We start from the raw sequence: 21892 nt of genomic DNA, 5'->3' as shown, positions 1-21892 counted from the left end.
AACAAATTGATAAAATAAATAGTAATAGGTCACCAGAACCGATTGTATTAATCTTAATTAATTATTAAGAGCTCTGAAGGAACTCAAATATGAAATTGCAGAATGACTAACTGTGGTATTTAACCTATTGTTTAAATCAGCCTCTCCACCAGATGACTAGAGGATAGATAATGTGGCACCATTTTTAAAAAAATGCTCCAGAAGCAATCCTGGCAATTATAGGCTGGTAAACCTAACTTCAGTACTAGGCAAATTGGTTGCAACTATAATAGAGATCAGACTTATCAGACACATAGACGAACACATTACATTGGAGAAGAGTCAACATGGCTTTTGTAAAGGGAAATCATGGCTCACCAATCTATTACAACTTCTTTGAGGCTGTCAACAAAATATGACACTTGGGTTTTCAGAAAGCTTTTCACAAGGTCCCTCACTAAAGTCACTGAAGCAAATTAAGCAGTCATGGGATAAGAGTGAAGGTCCTCTCACAGATCAGTAACTGGCTAAAAGATAGGAAACAAAGGGTGGGAATAAATGGCTAATTGTCACAGTAGAGATAAATAGGTAAATAGGTTTCCCGCAAGGATCAGTAATGAGACAGCACTATTTAACATATTCTTAAGAGGTCTGATACAGGGGGTAAACAGAGAGGTGGTAAAGTGTCCAATCAATTCAAAGTTACTCAAGATAGTTAAGACCAAACGCTGATGGCCAAGAGTTATGAAGGGATCTCACAAACTGGGTGACTGGACATCAAAATAGCTGATGAAATTCAGTGTTGATAAATGCAAAGTAATGCACATTAGAAAACATAATCCCAACTGTACATACAAAATGATGGAGTCTAAATCAGCTGTTACTACTCAAGAAAGAGATCTTGGAATCATTGTGGATAATTCTCTGAAAACACTTGCTCAATCTACAGTGGCAGTCAAAAAATCAAAGAGAATGATTGGAACCATTAGGAAAGGGATAGATAATGAGGCAGTAAATATCATAATGCCACTATATGAATCCCACACCTTGAATACAGCATGCAATTCTGTTTGTCCCTGTCAAGGTTCCTTCCACACTCTGAACTCTAGGATACAGATGTGGGGACCTGCATGAAAGATCCCCTAAGATTATTCTTACCAGCTTAGGGTAAAGAATCACCTCTGTAAAATCAGGATGGTAAATATCTTATAGGGTAATCAGATTCAAAAACATAGAGAATCCCTCTAGGCAAAACCTTAAGTTACAAAAAGACACAAAAACAGGAATATACATTCCATTCAGCACAACTTATTTTATCAGCCATTTAACAAAAGGAGATCTAATGCATTTCTAGCTAGATTACTTGCTAACTTAACAGAATTTCTGAAAAGCATTCCTGACCTGGTCCCAGCAAAAGCATCACACAGACAGACAGACCCTTTGTTCACTCCTCACTCCCCCCCCCCCGCCACACCAGCTTTGAAAGTAACTTGTCTCCTCATTGATCATTTTGGTCAGGTGCCAGCAAGGTTATATTAGCTTCTTAACGCTTTACAGGCGAAAGGGTTTTGCCTCTGGCCAGGAGGGATTTTACAGTTCTGTATACAGAAAGGTGGTTACCTTTCTCTTTATATTTATGACACGCCCCCCCAAATCACAGATAGGGTGAAACACTGGCTGTGATATCTTCCTGGAGCTCTAGGAGAAAACAGAGTTAATAAGACACATGCATCTCAATGTACATCTTAAGGACAATTTTAACCAGTTGATTCTGGGAAAATTTCATAGGAGAGTGGATCAGCCATAGATATGTGTTGTATGTCGAAATCAAAATCTTGGAGAGCTAAACTCCACCGAATAAGTTTTTTGTTATTTCCCGTGGCGGTATGAAGCCACTGTAGCTCAGCATGGTAAGTTTGCAGGTGGAAATGCCATCCCCAAATGTATGGACTTAGTCTTTCCAGAGTGTAGACAATGGCGTAACATTCTTTTTGACTGACTGACCAGTTGCTTTCCCTCTCAGACAGCTTCTTGCTGAAAAACACTACTGGATGGAATTCTTGATCCGGTCCTTCCTGCATTAAAAACTGCTCCCACACCACGCTCGGGTGCATCTGTGGTTACTAGGAACGGTTTGTCAAAGTCTGGGGCCCTTAGCACAGGGTCAGACATGAGTGTTGCCTTAAGCTGCTTAAAGGCCTTCTGACACGCTTTGGTCCACTGAACGGCATTTGGCTGTTGCTTTTTGGTTAGGTCTGTCAGTGGGGCAGCAGTTTGGCTGTATTGTGGTACAAATCACCTGTAATATCCGGCCAAGCCTATGAAGGATTGGATCTGTTTCTTTGACTTTGGGACAGGCCACTTTTGGATAGCATCCACTTTGGCCTGTAGGGGGTTGATAGTTCTTTGACCCACCTGGTGTCCAAGGTAGGTCACTCTGTTTGACACTTCTTAACCTTAACAGTTAGTCCTTCCTCCCTTGCGTGCTCAAAGACTTTTTGTAGATGTTTCAGGTGTTCTGCCCAGGAATCCAAAAATATGGCCACATCAACAAGGTAGGCGACTGCATATTCTCCCAAATCACTAGGAGACCATCTACAAATCTTTGGAAGGAGGAGGGTGCATTCCGCAGCCCAAAAGGGAGTACATTAAATTCATACAGCCCGAGATGTGTGGTGAAGGCTGACCTTTCCTTGGCGGATTCATCTAGTGGTAACTGCCAGTACCCCTTGGTTAAGTCCAAGGTAGAGAAGAACTGGGCCCATCCCAGTTTCTTCAATAGTTCATCTGTGCGTGGCATTGGATAGTTGTGTGGAAAAATCACAGCATTTAGCTTATGGTAGTCCACGCAAAAACGTATCTCCCCATCTGGTTTGGGAACTAGAACGACTGGAGATGCCCATGCACTGCCAGAGGAGTGGATTACACCCATCTGTAGCATATCCTGGACCTCCCGTTCTATAGCAGTTTTAGCTTTAGAGGAGACACCCGGTAAGGTTGGACTTTAATTGGGTGAGCATTACCCGTGTCAATGGAGTGATATGCCCTTTCAGTCAGTCATGGGGAGGCTGAGAATGTCGACGCATAGCTAGTGCACAGCTCCTTGATCTGTTGCTGCATATGCCCAAGGGTCATGGAGAAGTTCACCTCTTCCACACCACCATCACTTTTCCCTTCGTAGTAGACACCTTCAGGACGCTCAATGTCATCTCCTCCCTGGGCTGTAAACTGACAAACCTTTAATTCTCTGGAATAAAAGGGCTTTAGAGAATTAATATGGTACACCTTAGGCTTTCGGTTGGAGGTGGGGAATGCTATAAGATAATTAACAGCTCCCAGGCGCTCTTGGACCATGAATGGCCCTTCCCATGACGCTTCCATTTTATGGGCCTAGAGCACCTTTAAGACCATAACCTGGTCTCCTACTTTGAAGCAACGCTCTCTGGCATGTTTATCATACCAGTCTTTTTGAGCATCGTTTAGGTTTTCTTTAGCAAGGGCTAGAGAGGTTCGGAGGATGTTTTGTAGGTCGGTTACAAAGTCCAGAATGTTAGTTCCTGGAGAAGGTGTAAACCCCTCCCATTGCTGCTTCACCAACTGTAATGGCCCCTTAACCTCTCTGCCATATACAAGTTCAAATGGTGAAAACCCTAAACTGGGATGTGGTACAGTTCTGAAGGCAAAGAGCAACTGCTGCAACATTAGGTCCCAATCATTGGAGTGTTCATTTACAAATTTTCGTATGATGGCCCCTAGAGTTCCATTAAACTTCTCCACCATGCCATTTGTTTGATGGTGGTTAGGAGTGGCAACGAAGTGATTCACCCCATGAGCTTCCCAAAGGCTTTCCATAGTTCCTGCCAGGAAATTAGTTCCTGCATCTGTGAGGATGTCGGAGGGCCAAGCTACCCTGGCACACACTTTTAACCCTGGTGTTGCTTAGAGCTACTGCTTCCAGCCAAAATCCATGAAAGTCAGTATATACTGCTTTTCTTTGGGTGTCTTTTTTCACAAAAGGACCCAGAATATCCACAGCTACTCGTTGAAATGGCACCTCAATGATGGGGAGTGGCTGGAGAGGGGCTTTGACCTGGTCTTGGGGTTTTCCCACTCTTTGGCACACCTCACAAGACCGGACATAGGCAGAAACATTCTTGCCCATTCCCTCCCAGTGGAATGACCTCCTCAAACGGTCTTTGGTCCTGTTCACCCCAGCATGGCCACTAAGATGATTGAGGGCAAAGCTCAAGAGCTTTTCCCGGTACTTAGTTGGAATTACCAACTGTCTCTGAGGATGCCATTCTTCCTCATGTCCACCAGAAAGAGTTTCCCTGTATAAAAGTCCTCTTTCTACAACAAATCTGGATCGATTAGAAGAGCTGAGAGGCGGTGGATTGCTCTGTGCTGCCGTCCAAGCTCTTTGGAGGCTTTTATCTGTTTCCTGTTTGGTCTGGAACTGTTCCCTTGATGCTGGAGACATCAGTTCCTCATTGGATTGTGGATCTGGGCTTGGTCCCTCTGGAAGCGATGTAGGGGATGGGACTGTTTCCATTGACTGTGAATCGCCTTCCGCTGTTTCACTACTTTGGGGTTCAGGCTCCAGCTGACCCTCTTGTGTAGGGTTATCTGCTGCTGCCGGTGCAGGTTTGGTGGGGCCCTCTGTTGTTGGGGTTGCAAGCACTGGATTCAGTGCTGGCACTGGTTCTGGTGCTGGCTGTTCCGCCAGTTTTGGTTCGGGGACTGGCTCTGTTTGGGTCTCTGTGACTGGATCCACTACTGCTGTTGCAGATGTTGGCATGGGGTCCGGTTCCATTATCTCTGACTGGGTCCTGGTAGAAGTTTCCGGAACAGAGCTAGGCATGACAGCTTGCTTAGCCTGGCTGCATGTGACCATTCCCACCCTCTTGGCTAGCTTCACATGATTGGCCAAGTCTTCCCCAACAGCATGGGGATGGGATAATCATCATAGACTGCAAAAGTCCACGTTCCTGACCAGCCCTTGTACTGAACAGGCAACTTGGCTCTAGGCAAATTGAAAGAGTTGGACTTGAAGGGTTGAATTGTTACTTGGATCTCTGGGTCGATTAAATTGGAGTCCACTAAGGAAGCATGGGTAGCCGACTCTTGCACTCCGGTGTCCCTCCACGTGGTGACCTTCTTCCTGCCCACACCCAGTTTCCCTCCGCTCCGAGGGTATCTGGGAGGCATCTGGGCCTGAGGACCTCGGGTGTGATTCTGGTGCAATGAACTGTAATCTGTTGGGGTTCTTGGGGCTGTTGGCCTTTATGTGCCCTGGCTCGTTACATTTAAAACATCGTCCAGCTGACGGGTCACTGGGGCGAGGTGGGATGCTGGAGAATGGTGTGGTGGGACGATAAGGTGTCTGGAGTGTTCCTTGGGGTGTAGTTGGGACCTTGGGCTTCCCCCGGTAGTAGGGTGTGGTCTGAGGTTGTCCCTTCTGGTATCCGCTCCAACTGTGACCAGTTTTTTTCTTTTCTGCCACCTCCACCCATTTGGCTCCAATCTCCCCCGCCTCAATTACAGTTTTGGGCTTCCCATCTAGGATGCATCTTTCTATTTCCTCAGGAACACCCTCTAAGAACTGCTCCATTTGCATTAGGAAGGGCAAATCTTCTGGAGATTTAACACTTGCTCCTGATATCCAGGCATCCCAGTTTTTCACAATGTGGTAGGCATGTCGGGTAAATGATAAGTCTGGTTTCCACCTTAGTGCTCTGAACTGCCAAAGGGAATGCTTGGATGTTAGCCCCATTCTGACTCTTGCCTGCGTTTTAAAAAGTTCATAACTGTTCATGTGTTCCTTAGGCATTTCAGCCGCCACCTCTGCTAAGGGTCCACTGAGCCGTGGCCTCAGCTCTACCATGGATTGGTCTATAGAGATGCTGTACCCAAGGCCGGCACTTTCGAAGTTTTCTGAGAAGGCCTCGGTATTATCACCTGCCTTGTATAGGTGGGGAACTTCCTGGGATGTGAAGCGGTACCTGGTGAAGGATTGCTATTCTGCTGAGCCTTTGCCTTCTCCATCTCCAGTGCATGCTTTTCCTTTGCCTCCATTTCTTTTTCCTTTGCTTCCATTTCTCTGTGAGCAGCCTCTTTGGCTTTTTCTGCCTTGGATTTTGTCATCTTAGCCTCTCTGTTTTTAACTAATTTTATACCCAAGAGTTAAAAAAACCCCAAAAACTGGCTTGTAAAATTTTTGTGCTGTAATGTGATACCTATGTTCTCTGATAGCTATTCTCAGTCTACAGAAAAATCCTTTGTCTCCAGGCAAATAGTCAGAAAAAACCCACTAGTTGCTCTTAGCTAAAAAAAATAACCTCTTCAGGTCTGGAAAAACTTGTGAATTTCCCTACAGGAGGCTAACTACCATGCCTTGAGGTAGAGAAAACGGCAGCTCAAAAAGACAAATCCCTTTGTTATGCCTGCTGCTTTGGTCCCCAGGCAGAGACAAAAAAATACTCTAACTGCTTTCAGCTTAAAACCTGCTTCCAAGCAGCCCAAAGGGAAAAATATCCTTTTAAAATCCTACTGTGCTTCTGCTTCAAAATGATCTAAAAAAAATCTTATAATGATCCCACCACTCTGCCACCATGTCAAGGTTCCTTCCCCACTCTGAACTCTAGGGTACAGATGTGGGGACCTGCATGAAAGATCCCCTAAGATTATTCTTACCAGCTTAGGTTAAAAACTTCCTCAAGGTACAAACTTTGCCTTGTCCTTGAACCCTATGCTGCCACCACCAAGCGTGTTAAACAAAGAACAGAGAAAGAGCCCACTTAGAGACATCTTCCCCCCAAAATATCTTCCCAAGCCCTACACCCCCTTTCCTGGGGAAGGCTTGATAAAAATCCTCACCAATTTGCATAGGTGAACACAGACCCAAACCTTTGGATCTTAAGAACAATGAAAAAGCAATCAGGATCTTAAAAGAAGAATTTTAATGAAAGAAAAAGTAAAAGAATCACCTCTGTAAAATCAGGATGGTAAATACCTTACAGGGTAATCAGATTCAAAACATAAAGAATCCCTCTAGGCAAAACCTTAAGTTACAAAAAGACACAAAAACAGGAATACACATTCCATTCAGCACAACCTATTTTACCAGCCATTTAACAAAAGGAAATCTAACACATTTCTAGCTAGATTACTTAGTAACTTAACAGAAGTTCTGAAGAGCATTCCTGACCTGATATGGGTTATGCAACAGCTTCCATATGAAGATAATTAAAAAGACAGGGACTGTTCAGCTTGGAAAAGAGAGGACTAAGGGTAGGTGGGATATGATTGAAGTCTATAAAATCATGAATGGTGTGGGGAAAGTGAATAAGGAAGTGTTATTTACCCCTTCACATAGCAGGGGTAAATAACCAGGGGTCACCCAATGAAATTAATGGTCAGTTAGTGTAAAACAACACAAGGAAGTACCTCTTTACCCAACAAAGTCAACCTGTGGAACTCATTGTCAATGGATGTTTTTCTGTTCATTCTCTCCGAAACATCTGCCACTGGCCACTGTAGAAAAACAGGATACTGGGCTAGGTGGACCATTAGTTTGACCCAGTATGACCATTCTTACATTTTTATGTAGCTGGTACTCTCCTCTCCACTCCAGTGATGGGCTCCTTGGGTAATTCTGTGGTGACATTGCTTGCTCATCAGCTTGCCATCCTAGAGCAGAGGACTCTTCATTATTCGGCACTATTTTTGCCATTAAGAAGGACTTCTCCTATTTTATTTTCATTCATGGAATGCAGGCTTTACTGAGCTGGAGTCATAATATGATGGTATTTACACTGCAGTGTTACTATGTTTTCAGATTATATTAATGTTGTAGATTCATTAGACTTTGCAGATAAATAGGAAGCCTGAATCTCTTGGAATTGCTTATCACTAATTTACTGATGATCTGCATAAAAGTTATATAATATTTAAAGTTATGTATTAATATGTATGATATATTTGGTTTATTTTGTCTTGAGAATCTATGATTGGATAATATCAAAGATAACCTATAAACATCAAAACAAGTTGGAGGTTACATAATGTTACATTATAAGAGACAGGGGATTGCCCTGTCTGGGAATGAAGACAAAAACTGATTCATCATATCACAGGGTAGAGAAAGACCCTCTGTGTCCATTAACTGAGGAGACATCTTGTTGAGCAGGGGTGTTTCATGAAAGATTGGCTCCTGAGAAGCCAGGCAGCTCTGCAAAAGACTGAACTTTGCGTGGGGGGAATCTACTTTACTAGATAGAAAAGGTAACTATTAATAAGTGTAGTTCCTAGTTCTCATTTTATGAGCTTGTTTTGTATTATAAACATCTGTTTCTCTTGTTTCTAGGGGAATCTTGATTCTTTCTTATAACAAACCTTCTTTTGTTTCATTATAAGTGGTCACAAGTCCTGTGTGTTATAGAAGAGTGGTGATTTAAGGGAAAACTGGTATACTGTGGTGCATTGCTCCCTTGGGAGCAGAGGATCTGGGATTCCTGTGAGTAGCCATGGTCTTCGCATCACAGGTGAATGCTTCAAGTGGACTTGGGGGCTGGAGCACACTTATTATTAACCTGCAAAACAAAGAAAGGGCTGGCATAGCCCAGAGCTGAGTGCTTGATTGGCTGAAAGGCTGGTGGTGTTAGGGAGCTGATGTCCAGCCACCATGGGATAGACTCCCTCTTGCTAGATGTAGGGGGTAACAAGGTAACTCACAGCCATGACTATCCTGAGATCTGTCACAGTGAGTAAGGACTAATATAGGAGTTTGCATAACCTGGCACATGGTTCACTTGAGTCAGTGGAATATATCTGTCTTAGATTTGCCAAAGGGATACAATCAGACTAAAAAGCAGGTTATGCTTCGTTTAATCTGAACACTTTTCTAAACTTGAAATAGGCATAAATGTAAGAATAGGAATGGGCAGGATTCAAACTCCACATCTATAATCATTTAACAAGTCACAGTGGAAACTATACTTGCATATACCAGTTCCCTGACATAAGCACAAATATTGGCAAAATATGGGATGTCATTATGTTTTATAAGAAAAGACATGAAGGAGAAGATTAAAGTTATTATCTGAGGCAAATATCTGTGAATCCAGATGCTTAAAATGAAGATTAAAGAGATTGATGTTGTGTGACATTTAAGTAAAATAATCCACTTTAACAGGGCAGTTTTTCATCTGACTCTAACGATGAAAACACATGATGGTTCTGATGGTGATTTTTTGGAAGGAGATTAAATAGAAGAATATAGAAATACATTTCACATGGAATAGTCATTTTGGGTGATTTTGAATGGGGAAGCCACAGCTATGACAGTGTAAATCAGTGTTACTTACTTTTGCAATTTTGTTGCAGGTTATAGCATTGTATATTCTCACCTCAATGCAAGGTCATTTATTATATACCCATATATTTTTAAAGTGCTAACATTGCTAAATACTTATACGTGTCAAAAATACCTTGTTTTTTATCTTGGAGATAAGTAACAGAATATTCTGTCTTGTTTTGGTCACTCTGCTGCAATTTAATCTACCTGGTTAAAAAGCAAGACACATTTTATTGAAAGTAAACTATCGGAAACATTCTAGTGAGCTTGCAAAGCATATTGGCTGCTTCAGAGTGAATTCTCACTTTGTGCCCAATTTCGTTAAAAGAGAGAGAAATTTTGCCAATCGCTTTGAACATTTTTTTAAAAGGAAGTTTCTTTTAACATTTGTTGCAATGCCCACAAAATCTGTAGATTGACAAATGCAAGGCTTGAGAGCCATAGGCTTGAGAGCCTGAGCTCCAGCCAGAGCCATAGCATGCACACTGCTGTTTTTAGCATGCTAGCTTTAGCCTTGCTAGCACACCTCTAAACGTACGCTTACACAACTGGGGTGTAGATTTAGAAGGTAGAGCAAACTGCAATATATTCAGGAGAAATAGTTTACTGTAAATGCTCAGAATGTTTCTGTGCTTGTTTATATCAATGGATTCATTGCAGAATATTACCCTCATAGGTTATTTCCCCCCCTGCAATGTATGAGGAAAACTGGTGAGGAACATTTTGAGCTACAAACTATTAATCATTATCCTGATTATGGAGCCACTCAAGGCTGGGCCACACTTAAAAGTTTTCCCCGCATAGCCATTTTGGTTAGGAGTGTGAAAATTTTTTTCTTGTTTTCTGGGAGAGTCTTTCCTCCCACACTGAGTGACTGGCCTCTCCCAATTTAATTAGTTTTATTCTAAGGACAAAACCAGACATCCTTGGATGGAACATGTGTCATCCCTCACAGCATCCCTACAGTGAGAGACTATACCTCGTGATTGGTCTCTTGTTTAAGGAAACAATTCTAAATTATAATTATTTTAGAGATGCTGAACATGTGCAATTTCTGTTGAAACCAGCTCTAAAAATCACACCTTTAATGTATTGTCCTTCCAGTGCAGGCAGGGTCTACATACCCCTTCACACGCTGTTACTGGGTTGCTTTCTGTACATAAAACTGCTAAATGCAGTGTTCTCAAAATAAAGTAAATATTAAGTTAAAAATAGGTTTCTTATTAAATGTAATTGAGGCATTCAGTAATGTCATTTTAGAGATAAACTCTATAATCCTATTATACAAAGAGAGCCAAATCCTGTTCTTTGAAAGAAAGACTTGCAAGTGAAAAATGCTATGGCATCATTGCACAGTATTAGAGCAGCAGCCTTTTTTCTTCATTTTATGGCTATTATTGATGTTTATGTGGCAAGTCTTCTTTCCTGCATAATGTTTTCATCTCCATCCATAGAGTACCTAGTCATTTTGGCTCCATCTCATGTTCTCCCACTCATTTGTCATGTACAATGTGCTTTGTTCTTCCTTCCAAATATTTGCCTAGATTCATTGTTGTATCTACCTCATTTCAGGTTTAACTAAAGCACAGTTATGTCATGTCTAGAAGGCATGCCACCAACCACCAAACTGGAACCCACCCTGTTTTTCAAATCCTTTTGCACTCAAATGAGATAAAAAAAAATTCTGCTTTGGTAATCCAATTTGGCAGTTAATCCAAATGGCAATTAGTGTATAATTTTAAGCAATCAATTTGCCAAATTAAAAAATGTTACAGAGAAGGTATACCCCATTACCCATTGGGGGTGTTATCATCCTATGGCCAAGTCCAATAACCACTCTTCTCACCAGGGTGGTTGACCTAATGGTCAGAGAGGCTGTCCTTAGATTCAGGACATCATGGCCAAATGGCCAGTGTCAATAGGACAGCCCTACCATGCAGGGCAGTAAGGCCTAGCCAGAGCCAGAGTTAGTAGGACCACCTTTGAGCGTATGGCAGTATGGCATAGTGGCCAAAGGGGGGTGGGCCACCACATACGAGTGGTGTCTGAGATAGAGGGACCAGGGCACTCCCTACTCCACTGGGTCCTAACCCAGGGCCCTATCAGCGGCAAGTATATCTGCCACTGGGTCAGCAGGGATATTTCTGAAACATGCTACCTCTGTTCTCAGTACTGCAACTGGATCAATGTCTGTCTTCCTGCTTCGTAGCCCACAGGTCCTCTGTTCCCCGAGGCAGTTGGCAGGTGAAGTTCACAACAACTCCTTCCTGTTGTGGGCTTCCACAAACAGTGGGGTATTCATCTGGGTATCAGCAGGCCTGGCCTCCATCGTCTGGGGCTCCGACAGCTCCCAGGCAGGAGCCTGCAATTCATGTCCACTCTACTTCCTGATCAGGACAGACTGAGCTGAGCTGCTCCCTTTTATACTGTGATTCCAGTTGGAGCATGCCAAGCAGGGTAAAGGGGGCATGGCTTCCTCACTCCATAGTATGGCATTAACCCCTTCTGGCCCAGTGCGGGGCAGGTATGCCCTGTCATGACAATGGAAAAATTATGTTCCTTGTATGTGCATTATTCTTCACAGGAATCATATATTTCCACATCAAGTGACAGAATGTATTCAGAATATAGATATTCAGTTAAAATAATATCAAGTGAGATGTTAACTCCCCTACTGAAGTAAATAATTGGATGTAAGGAACCCCTTTGTCTCCTGCACTGGCATTGCAAATGTAGGGTGTGGGGAGAGCCAGCCAGCCAGCATAAGCAGGCAGTGAGTAGTCAGGAAGGGAGGGGAATGGCAGTATTCATCCATGCCATATGCTGTCCAGCATAGCTGAGCCAGCACAGTGGTGGAAACAATCTTTTCAAGGTGTAGGGTTGGTGCCCTTTCCCCAGAGCAAGTGGGAGAACTAGAGACCAGACTGCATCAAAATTTAGTTCTGCATCTGCTCCTGGGGCAATGCAACTATGAGCTGTCCCTTAGCTGTGGCCTATGGCTAGGGCTGGTTCTAGGGGTGAGCAAACAGATGGATTCACCCTGGGTGCCAGCTTGCAGGGGGCACCATGCTGCTATTTCACTCTGCTGCTTCAGGGCAACGCGGGGAGGGCAAAAACATTTCCTATCCTTGCTGGAAAAATGTCTAGAGTCATTCCTGTTTATGGCAATAGAGCAAAGCCACATTTCACCTCATAGACAATAGCAATAGATCCACCATAAGATTTTCCCTCTTTCTCTTATTTTGTACTGCACTCTATTGTATGTAATTTGCTGGATGTCTAAAGTGTAATGTTCCATTTTTCTTATTTATATATTTACTTTATAGACTTCACACATATATGAAATATTATTTTTTAAAAATTCTGTTAAAGCAATTTTGCTGGTGAAATCTACTCAGGCAAATGTCCTATTTGAATTCAATTGGAGTTGCAAGTGCTCAGCACCAGCCAGAATTTGTAACCCAGTAGGATTTCACTGTATGGTTATGTGTTTTGACTTATGATTGAGGATGATTTAGCTGGGGATTGGTCCTGCTTTGAGCAGGGGGTTGGACTAGATGAGATCCCTTCCAACCCTGATATTCTATGATTCTGTGACTTTCAGGGCTTGTTCCTGTGAGATGCTAGGGAAAGTTGTGAATTCAAGATGCACAGAGCCTCATAAGAAACACTAAGGCCTTACTGAACAGTTTGTCATTAAAGAGCAGTCAGTGCCTCATGAAAAATTATTAAAACTATAGATTTTGTAATTGCAATTGTTAAGTAGTACAGGAAACTAAGGTCTAAAGAAACAAGATCAAAGTTTCATGCATGTCCTCAGTAATACAAAATTGGCAGGAAGTATATAGAAAATGCATTATATAAAATGTAAGTAGAATTGGTTCTAAATAAAATGTTTTTGAAAGCTTTTCCAAGTTGGTAGCATCTCTTTAAAGCTATATTAATGAGTTTGCATATGTCAGTCAAATTAAAATAATGCTTTGCTTTATGTACACAACCTGAATAATAAAATAAAAATATTTGTACAATGCTCTGAACATTCAGATTTCTGCGTAAGTTCTGCTGCAAGTATAATTATTAATAATAATGAAACGCAAAAAAGTGCACTGTAATAGTCTTTAATTAAATTATCACATACTATTTCTCAAATAATACAGGGTTTCCAGCAAAGTTAGATATAGTACTGTCCGTATATGTATCTAAGATAAAATGTGATTATGAAATCAAGCATATTGGATCAAATGTCAAACCTCAGCTATTTTTTACTCCAATACTAATAAAAAGACACCTAGAGACAGACATCAAGCCTGGCAAATTTCATCCCCAAAAGGTTTCTGAAAGTGAAAAATGGGATTGTGATGATAAATCCCAGATATAGCTGTTAATTTCATGGATGTACAAGGTTGTACAGGAGACTTCTGCCCTTCTGTGTCCATGTATAGGGGCCAGCCACAACTGGAGACTCTGTACTGAAATGGGTAAAAATGAAGCTGAGCCATTCATCCCTGCCTCCTGACCTCCTGTACTGGCAGGCTGAGCTGGCCAATCATGGTGGGGGCTAAAAGCCACAACGCACTGCATTTTGGACAGCTCCAGGAAGCATTATGTCCTTTCACCACCACTGGAATAAAGCCATCTCTGTGGTCAAACACGGCAACAGTTAATAATGTACAGAAACATTACAAGAAAAAGCATGTATAAAATATCCTTGATAGAAAAATCAGAATCCCCATCCCTCCCCCCTATCACAAGCAGATAAGCCAATTTCTCATTTTAAAAAAATGCTGTATATAGCCCTGTTGGTTTTAATCACAGTATTCAACAAGTAGTTATACAATGTGAATAAGAATGGCAGAATCTGTCACCCAAAATGCAGAATCATAGCTGCTAATATATAGGTTAGAGCAGGGGTCTCAAACTGTGGGTTGGGACCCCAAAGTGGGTCAGGACTGGGTTTTAGTGGGGTCGCCAGGGCTGGTGTTAGACTTGATGGGACCCGGGGCCAAAGCCTAAGCCCAAGCCCCACTGGCCAGGGTCAAAGCTGAAGCCCAAGGGCTAAAGCCCTGGGTGGTAGGACTCAGGCTTCAGCCCTGGGCAGTGGGGCTCAGCTTACAGGCCCCCTTCCGGGACTGAAGCCCTTGGGCTTTGGCTCCTCTGCTCAGGGTGGTGTGGCTCAAGCTTTGGCTTTTGCCCCTCCTCAGGTGGGCCCTCACTTGTCAGGTTGTGTGGTAATTTTAGTTGTCAGAAGGGGGTTGTGGTGCAATGAAGTTTGAGAACCGCTGGAGTTAGAAAAAAAGCTATTGGAATGTACCTTGGGAAAGACTTGATTCAATTTACCTAAATAAAGATACATCAGAGACTAAACACAATTATTTGTAACCTGAACATTTATTTTAATGCTTAGACACATTTATATTCATTTATTTAAATGGCACAACTTGTTACCAAATTCTGACAGAAAATAGCTAAAATGAAAACTGCGGGACTAGTATGTTATATCCGTATGGACTTGTACTCTGGAAGATGTTTATCTAGTCACTGACTATCTGTTTCATGGAGTTATGCCAAAAATGTATTTTCACTGTAGATTTAGGTGCTTGATACAAGTTTATAAATAACCAGGCAATTATTGCCCCATCCTCTTCAAGTACACTGTAAATATGAGCTTCCCCGCATTTCTGAGGATAAAAAATGCATAATAAAATGTTTGCCATAAGTAAATCTTTTAGAGATACTGCAGCTTTAATGACTCTTGTTTTTGTTGCTCGGACCTAATTTGTCTCTGCTATAATTCAGTTGATTTAATAGAATTACATCAGGTATAAATTTGGCTCGAGGTCTCCTTGCAGTGTTTCAGTTAGAGTCTATTTTCCTTTTCATGGGCTAGAGCCTTGTCACTGTTCAAAGCCCAAAAGAAGAGATCCCATGCAGGGGAGTGCTATGGGAGATTGCATTCTTCTTATCAGAGGACTGGTAAGTTGATGTAGTCTCAGGAGCGCAGTAGCCTATGGCAGCAGCCTCATACCTCTGCTGGTATACAAGATCTCCAGAACTTCCTATCGGCATGTATTCACTATTTATAGCCCTTCCCTTTCCCCATCTCCCTGCCTAAAACAGAAACCTGCAGAGTTCAGCTCTAGTATGAAATGTGTGTGTGTGTGTGTGGTGGAGGTATTCCCCATCCTGTGCAGGCTTCCACTGGTTACACAATATAGTGGGCTGTACATGGCTACAGAGTATTGGGGGATGAATAGGATTTGACCTTATATTTTGCAAAACTGCCTTTTATTCCAACAGGAGACATGCATGCATATCAAGAGGTGATACACTTCTTAATTACCTACAATTGTAATTATCCCATCACAATTGCCAGAGTTGGGCCAGAAAAGCTGCTATATGTAGCAGCATGGTATTCTCATAACAAAATAAGAACATCAGAATAGCCATACTGGGTCAGACCAATGGACCATATAGCCCAGTATCTTGTCTTCTGACAAAAAGAAAAGGAGTACTTGTGGCACCTTAGAGACTAAAAATTTATTTGAGCATAAGCTTTCGTGAGCTACAGCTCACTTCATCGGATGCATTCAGTGGAAAATACAGTGGGGAGATTTATATACACACACAGAGAACATGAAACAATGGGTTTTATCACACACAGAGAGAACATGAAACAATGGGTTTTATGTTTTCTGTGTGTGTATATAAATCTCCCCACTGTATTTTCCACCAAATGCATCCGATGAAGTGAGCTGTAGCTCACGAAAGCTTATGCTCAAATAAATTTGTTAGTCTCTAAGGCGCTACAAGTACGCCTTTTCTTTTTGCGAATACAGACTACACGGCTGCTACTCTGAAACCTGTCTTCTGACAGTGGCCAATGCCAGGTGCTTCATAGGTAATGAACAGAACAGGACTATTATTGCATGATCCATCCCCTGTCATGCACTCCCATCATCTGGCAGTCAGCAGCTTAGCGATATCCAGAGCATGCGGTTGCATCCCTGACCATCTTGGCATCTCTTGACCTCTTTTTTGAACCCAATTATACTTTTGGCCTTCACAACATCCCATGGCAATGAGTTCCACAGGTTGACTGTGTGTTGTGTGAAGAAGTACTTCCTTTTGTTTTAAACCTGCTGCCTATTAATTTAATTGGGTGACCATGGTTCTTATACCATGTGAAAGGGGAAATAACACTTCCTTATTATCTTTCTCCTCACCGTTCATGATTTTTTAGACTTCTATCATATCCCCCTTTAGTCTTCTCTCTATAGTCCCAGTTCTTTTTAATCTTTCCTCATATGGAGGTTGTTCCATACTCCTAATCATTTTTGTTGCCCTTCTCTGTACCTTTTCCAATTCTAATATATCTTTTTTGAGATGGGGTAACTAAAACTGCACACAGTATTCAAGATGTGGGCAAACGATGGGTTTATATAGAGGCATTATGATATTTTCTTGTTATCTATTACTTTTCTAATGGTACCTAACATTCTGTTAGCTTTTTTGATTGCTGCAAAAAACTGAAAACAGTATAGTAGAATTTCTGGTATGGTACTTTGACTATTTGGGAATTTGGGGCAAAGGAACACACATTAAAAACAATTAAGTTATTTAACTGTAAACATTGCTTACTGTATAATGCGTGTTTCAAGAGAGTATCTAAGACATGGATTAAGTCTGCCTGCATGATACCATATAGTCGATGGAATTAAACATGCTATAATACTTATTTGCAGTGTAATGCCAGTCTTTAAAATCCACTATGTACATATTTTATGCAGCCTACAACTCATCTCTGCAGGATCAGTCCCTTAGGCTATAACGTTTCCAGGTAATTATTAGACAGTTTATAACGTGCATAAATATAAATGGTCATCATCTATATGCTTTTTATCAGAAGTTCCTTTCTATTCAGACAACAAAGAAGGCCAAATTTTGGCTGACCTGCATGGGTGCCCTCCCCCTACTTGTGCACCAGTTCAAGGACAGACATTATACCACATACTGAATTCCCTAAGCACCAGTAGACATCCTGAAAGGGGAGAAATAGTGCATAGTCACACCTTATCTTTCTGTACTGCCTTGAGAGATGCAGCTAGCAGAGGAGAAGTTTAAGCTGTGCTCACAAAGGCCGTATAAGAACCTCTTCTGAGTGCCCACTGTTACACCATCACAGCCATCTTGCCTGCCATTGTGCTCAGAAGATATGATAGCTACAGGGACTTGAGCTTGTGTGTTTTGACTTCATACACAGCATAAGCAGGGCTGTGTCTTGGAAAACCATAATACAAACCTGTATGTTTCCTGAATGCATATTTACACAGAAATGGAGCTGATATAGTCTGATGGATAAATATTGTTTAACAATATCTAGAAACTTCAGTGTTTCTAGATATTCAGTGTTCAGCCATCCATCTCCACCCTCTGACAAACAGAGGCTAGGGACACCATTCCTTACCCATCCTGGCCAATAGCCATTAATGGACTTAACCTCCATGAATTTATCCAGTTCTATTTTAAACCCTGTTACAGTCCTAGCCTTCACAACCTCCTCAGCCAAGGAGTTCCACAGGTTGACTGTGCACTGAGTGAAGAAGAACTTCGTTTTATTTGTTTTAAACTTGCTACACATTAATTTCATTTGGTGGCCCCTAGTTCTTATATTATGGGAACAAGTAAATAACTTTTCCTTATTCACTTTCTCCACACCACTCAAGTTTTTATGTACCTCTATCATATCCCCCCTTAGTCTCCCTTTTCCCAGCTGAAAAGTCCTAGCCTCTTTAATCTCTCCTCATATGGGACCTGTTCCAAACCCCTAATCATTTTAGTTGCCCTTTTCTGAACCTATTCTAATGCCAGTATATCTTTGTAGAGATGAGGGGACCACATCTGTATGCAGTATTCAAGATGTGGGTGTACCATGGATTTATATAAGGGCAATAAGATATTCTCTGTCTTATTCCCTATCCCTTTTTTAATGATTCCTAACATCCTGTTTGCTTTTTTGACTGCTATTGCATACTGTGTGGATGTCTTTAGAGAACTATCCACGATGACTGCAAGATCTTTCTCCTGATTAGTTGTAGCTAAATTAGCCCCCATCATATTGTATGTATAGTTGGGGTTATTTTTCCTATGTGCATTACTTTACATTTATCCACATTAAATTTCATTTGCCATTTTGTTGCCCAATCACTTAGTTTTGTGAGATCTTTTTGAAGTTCTTCACAGTCCGCTTTGGTCTTAACTATCTTGAGCAGTTTAGTATCATCTGCAAACTTTGCCACCTCACTGTTTACCCCTTTCTCCAGATCATTTATGAATAAGTTCAATAGAATTTGTCCCAGGACTGACGCTTGCGGAACACCAGGAGTTACCCCTCTCCATTCTTAAAATTTACCATTCCTATCCTTTGTTCCCTGTGTTTTAACCAGTTCTCAATCCATGAAAGGATCTTCCCTCTTATACCATGACAACTTAATTTACATAAGAACCTTTGGTAAGGGACCTTGTTAAAGGCTTTCTGGAAATCTAAGTATACTATGTCCACTGGATCCCGCTTATCCACGTTTGTTGACCCCCTCAAAGAACTCTAATAGATTAGTAAGACATGATCTCCCTTTACAGAAGGCATGTTGACTTTTGTGCAACCATTTATGTTCTATGTATCTGACAATTTTATTCTTTACTATTGTTTCAACTAATTTGCCCGGTACTGATGTTAGACTTACCGGTCTGTAATTGCCAGGATCACCTCTAGAGCCCTTCTTAAATATTGGTGTTACATTAGCTATCTTCCAGTCATTGGGTACAATAGCTGATTTAAAGGACAGGTTATAAACCATAGTTAATAGTTCCGCAATTTCACATTTGAGTTCTTTCAGAACTCTTGGGTGAATGCCATCTGGTCCTGGTGACTTGTTACTGTTAAGTTTCTAAATCAATTCCAAAACCTCCTCTAGTGACACTTCAGTCTGTGACAATTCCTCAGATTTGTCACTTATAAAAGATTCCCTCCAGTTTGGGAATCTCCTTAACATCGTCAGCCATGAAGACTGAAGCAAAGAATTCATTTAGTTTCTCTGTGATGACTTTATCGTCTTTAAGTGCTCCTTTTGTATCTCAATCGACCAGGGGCCCCACTGGTTGTTTAGCAAGCTTCCTGCTTCTGATGTACTTAAAAACATTTTATTACCTTTTGAGTTTTTGGCTAGCTGTTCTTCAAACTCCTTTTTGGCTTTTCTTATTACATTTTTACATTTAATTTGTCAGTATTTATGCTCCTTTCTATTTACCTCACTAGGATTTGACTTCCACTTTTTAAAAGATGCCTTTTTATCTCTGACTGCTTCTTTTACATAGTTGTTAAGCCACAGTGGCTCTTTTTTAGTTCTTTTACTGTGTTTTTTAATTTAATTAATTTGGGGTATACATTTAAGTTGAGCCTCTATTATGGTATCTTTGAAAAGTGTCCATGCAGCTTGCAGGGATTTCACTCTAGTCACTGTACCTTTTAATGCCTGTTTAACTAACCTCCTCATTTTTGCATAGTTCCCCTTTCTGAAATTAAATGCTACAGTGTTGGGCTGTTGAAGTGTTCTTCCTACCACAAGAATGTTAAATATTATTATATTATGGTCAGTATTTCCAAGCGGTCCTGTTATAGTTACCTCTTGAACCAGATCCTGCGCTCCACTCAGGACTAGATCAAGAGTTGCCTCTCCTCTTATGGGTTTCTTACCAGCTGCTCCAAGAAGCAGTCATTTAAAGTATCAAGAAATTTTGTCTTTGCATTTCGTCTTGAGGTGACATGTACCCTGTCAATATGGGGATAATTGAAACCCCTCACTATTATTGAGTTCTTTATTTTGATAGCCTCTCTAATCTCCCTTAGCATTTCATCATCACTAGCACTATCCTGGTCACGTGGTCGATTATAGATCCCTACTGTTATATTCTTATTAGAGCATGGAATTACTATCCATAGAGATTCTATGGAACATGTGGATTCATTTAAGATTTTTATTTCATTTGATTCTACATTTTCTTTCACATATGGTGGCACTCACCACCCCCTTTCTCCCCCCTCTTCCCCTCCCCCCCTGCACCATCTGTTCTGTCCTTCCGATATATTTTGTACTCCGGAATGATTGTGTCCCATTGATTGTCCTCACTCCACCAGGTTTCTGTGATGCCTATTATATCAATATCCTCCTTTAACACAAGGCACTGTAGTTCACCATCTTATTATTCAGACTTCTAGCATTTGTGTACAAGCACTTTAAAAACTTGTCATTGTTTATTTGTCTGCCCTTTTCTGATGTGTCAGATTCTTTATGTGAAAAGTTATACACAGGGTACAGTACACTAACTTCAAGAAGTTTCCCACTGTGGGAAAATACATTACTGTGTTTTGGGGGGAAATTTTGTCCCCTTAGTGAGCACCCCAAACATGGCAAAAACAGAGAAAAGCAGGCTCAGCAGGTGCAGTTCTACTGTATGGAATTGGCAGGCTCAAGTCCACATCACCAACTTGCAGGAGAGAAGAGATCCACAGGTTTCCCTGGGTCCAAACAGCCATGGAGTTTGGGAGATGGGGAAGGGGAGTAATAGAAGTGATTCCAGTATATCTATGATTACAGTGAGCCTTTGGTTGTTCTCCCCTACAAACATACACACAGGAAGAACACAGGAATCATGAATACTTCTGCTGTCTTTAGGCTTGGAGAGGAGGATGCCTAAAATCTCCCACAAACCCCATGAATCTCCTTGGTACACAGCCTGTTTATACTCAGGACTTAATCCCTAGAACTAAATCATATTTTTTAAAAGAAAGGAAAATTATCCTTTTAGAAACATATGTTTACTGAAGCCAATATGTTATCCTTTCCTTCTCTAGTAACGTGCTTACCAATATTTATTGCACATTCTGAACCATCTCTTTAGTTTATCTTTATCTAAAAACAGATATTTTATTCACTTTCTAGTTCAATTTTGTTGGGAAATTGCTTGGACCAAGAGGAAACTCCTTGAAGAGGTTACAGGAGGAGACAGGTGCAAAAATGTCTATCCTGGGAAAAGGTTCCATGAGGGATAAAGCTAAGGTATTGTACATGAATTCTGATCTTAAATAACGTTAAGTGTACATAAAGTTATGTATAGTGGACTCTTCTTAAAAGGTTAATTTACATTAAAAAATTACTAATTAAAAAGTATTCTTACATCTTTCTTCTTCTGGCAATGGTTTGTTTGTGAAGCTTACTGCTATAATTTGGACATGTGTAAATGTGCTTTGTGTAGTTTTATTCTTGTCCTCCATGCTGTTTAATATTTGTCTAGGAATGTTGCCCTTTTCTTCTTTAAATATTTATTAGATAAGACATATTTGAAACAAAGAGTTTCAACATCCTGGAAGAAAAAATTTAAATAGCACTAAAAGGAACACACCATATGGCACATGTTTTATCCTTGCTGTTTGGAATGTCCACTTGGTCATGCCACTCTTCTGTAAGATGACTCTGAAACCTATAAAACTAAAGCAACTTTATT

General features: G+C 41.1%; 1 protein-coding gene across 4 annotated transcripts in view; it reads left to right on the top strand.

Moving 5' to 3' along the window:
* The window catches only part of KHDRBS2 (KH RNA binding domain containing, signal transduction associated 2), a 640432-nt gene that overhangs the window by 206184 nt on the left and 412356 nt on the right, over positions 1-21892 (top strand). For all 4 annotated transcript variants that reach the window (XR_005291960.2, XR_006279815.1, XM_038395788.2 and 1 more), the window contains exon 3: positions 21331-21447. Coding sequence is in view for 2 of the 4 variants with exons in the window: in XM_038395788.2 (XP_038251716.1) it covers positions 21331-21447 (117 nt within the window). In the remaining 2 variants the exon portion in view is untranslated. The remainder of the gene's footprint in view (positions 1-21330; positions 21448-21892) is intronic.

The sequence above is a fragment of the Dermochelys coriacea genome, chromosome 3, assembly GCF_009764565.3.
Source record: "Dermochelys coriacea isolate rDerCor1 chromosome 3, rDerCor1.pri.v4, whole genome shotgun sequence".
Lineage (NCBI taxonomy): Eukaryota > Metazoa > Chordata > Testudines > Dermochelyidae > Dermochelys > Dermochelys coriacea.
Note: the sequence above shows the minus strand (reverse complement) of the source record. Positions and strands in the feature narration are given on the sequence as shown.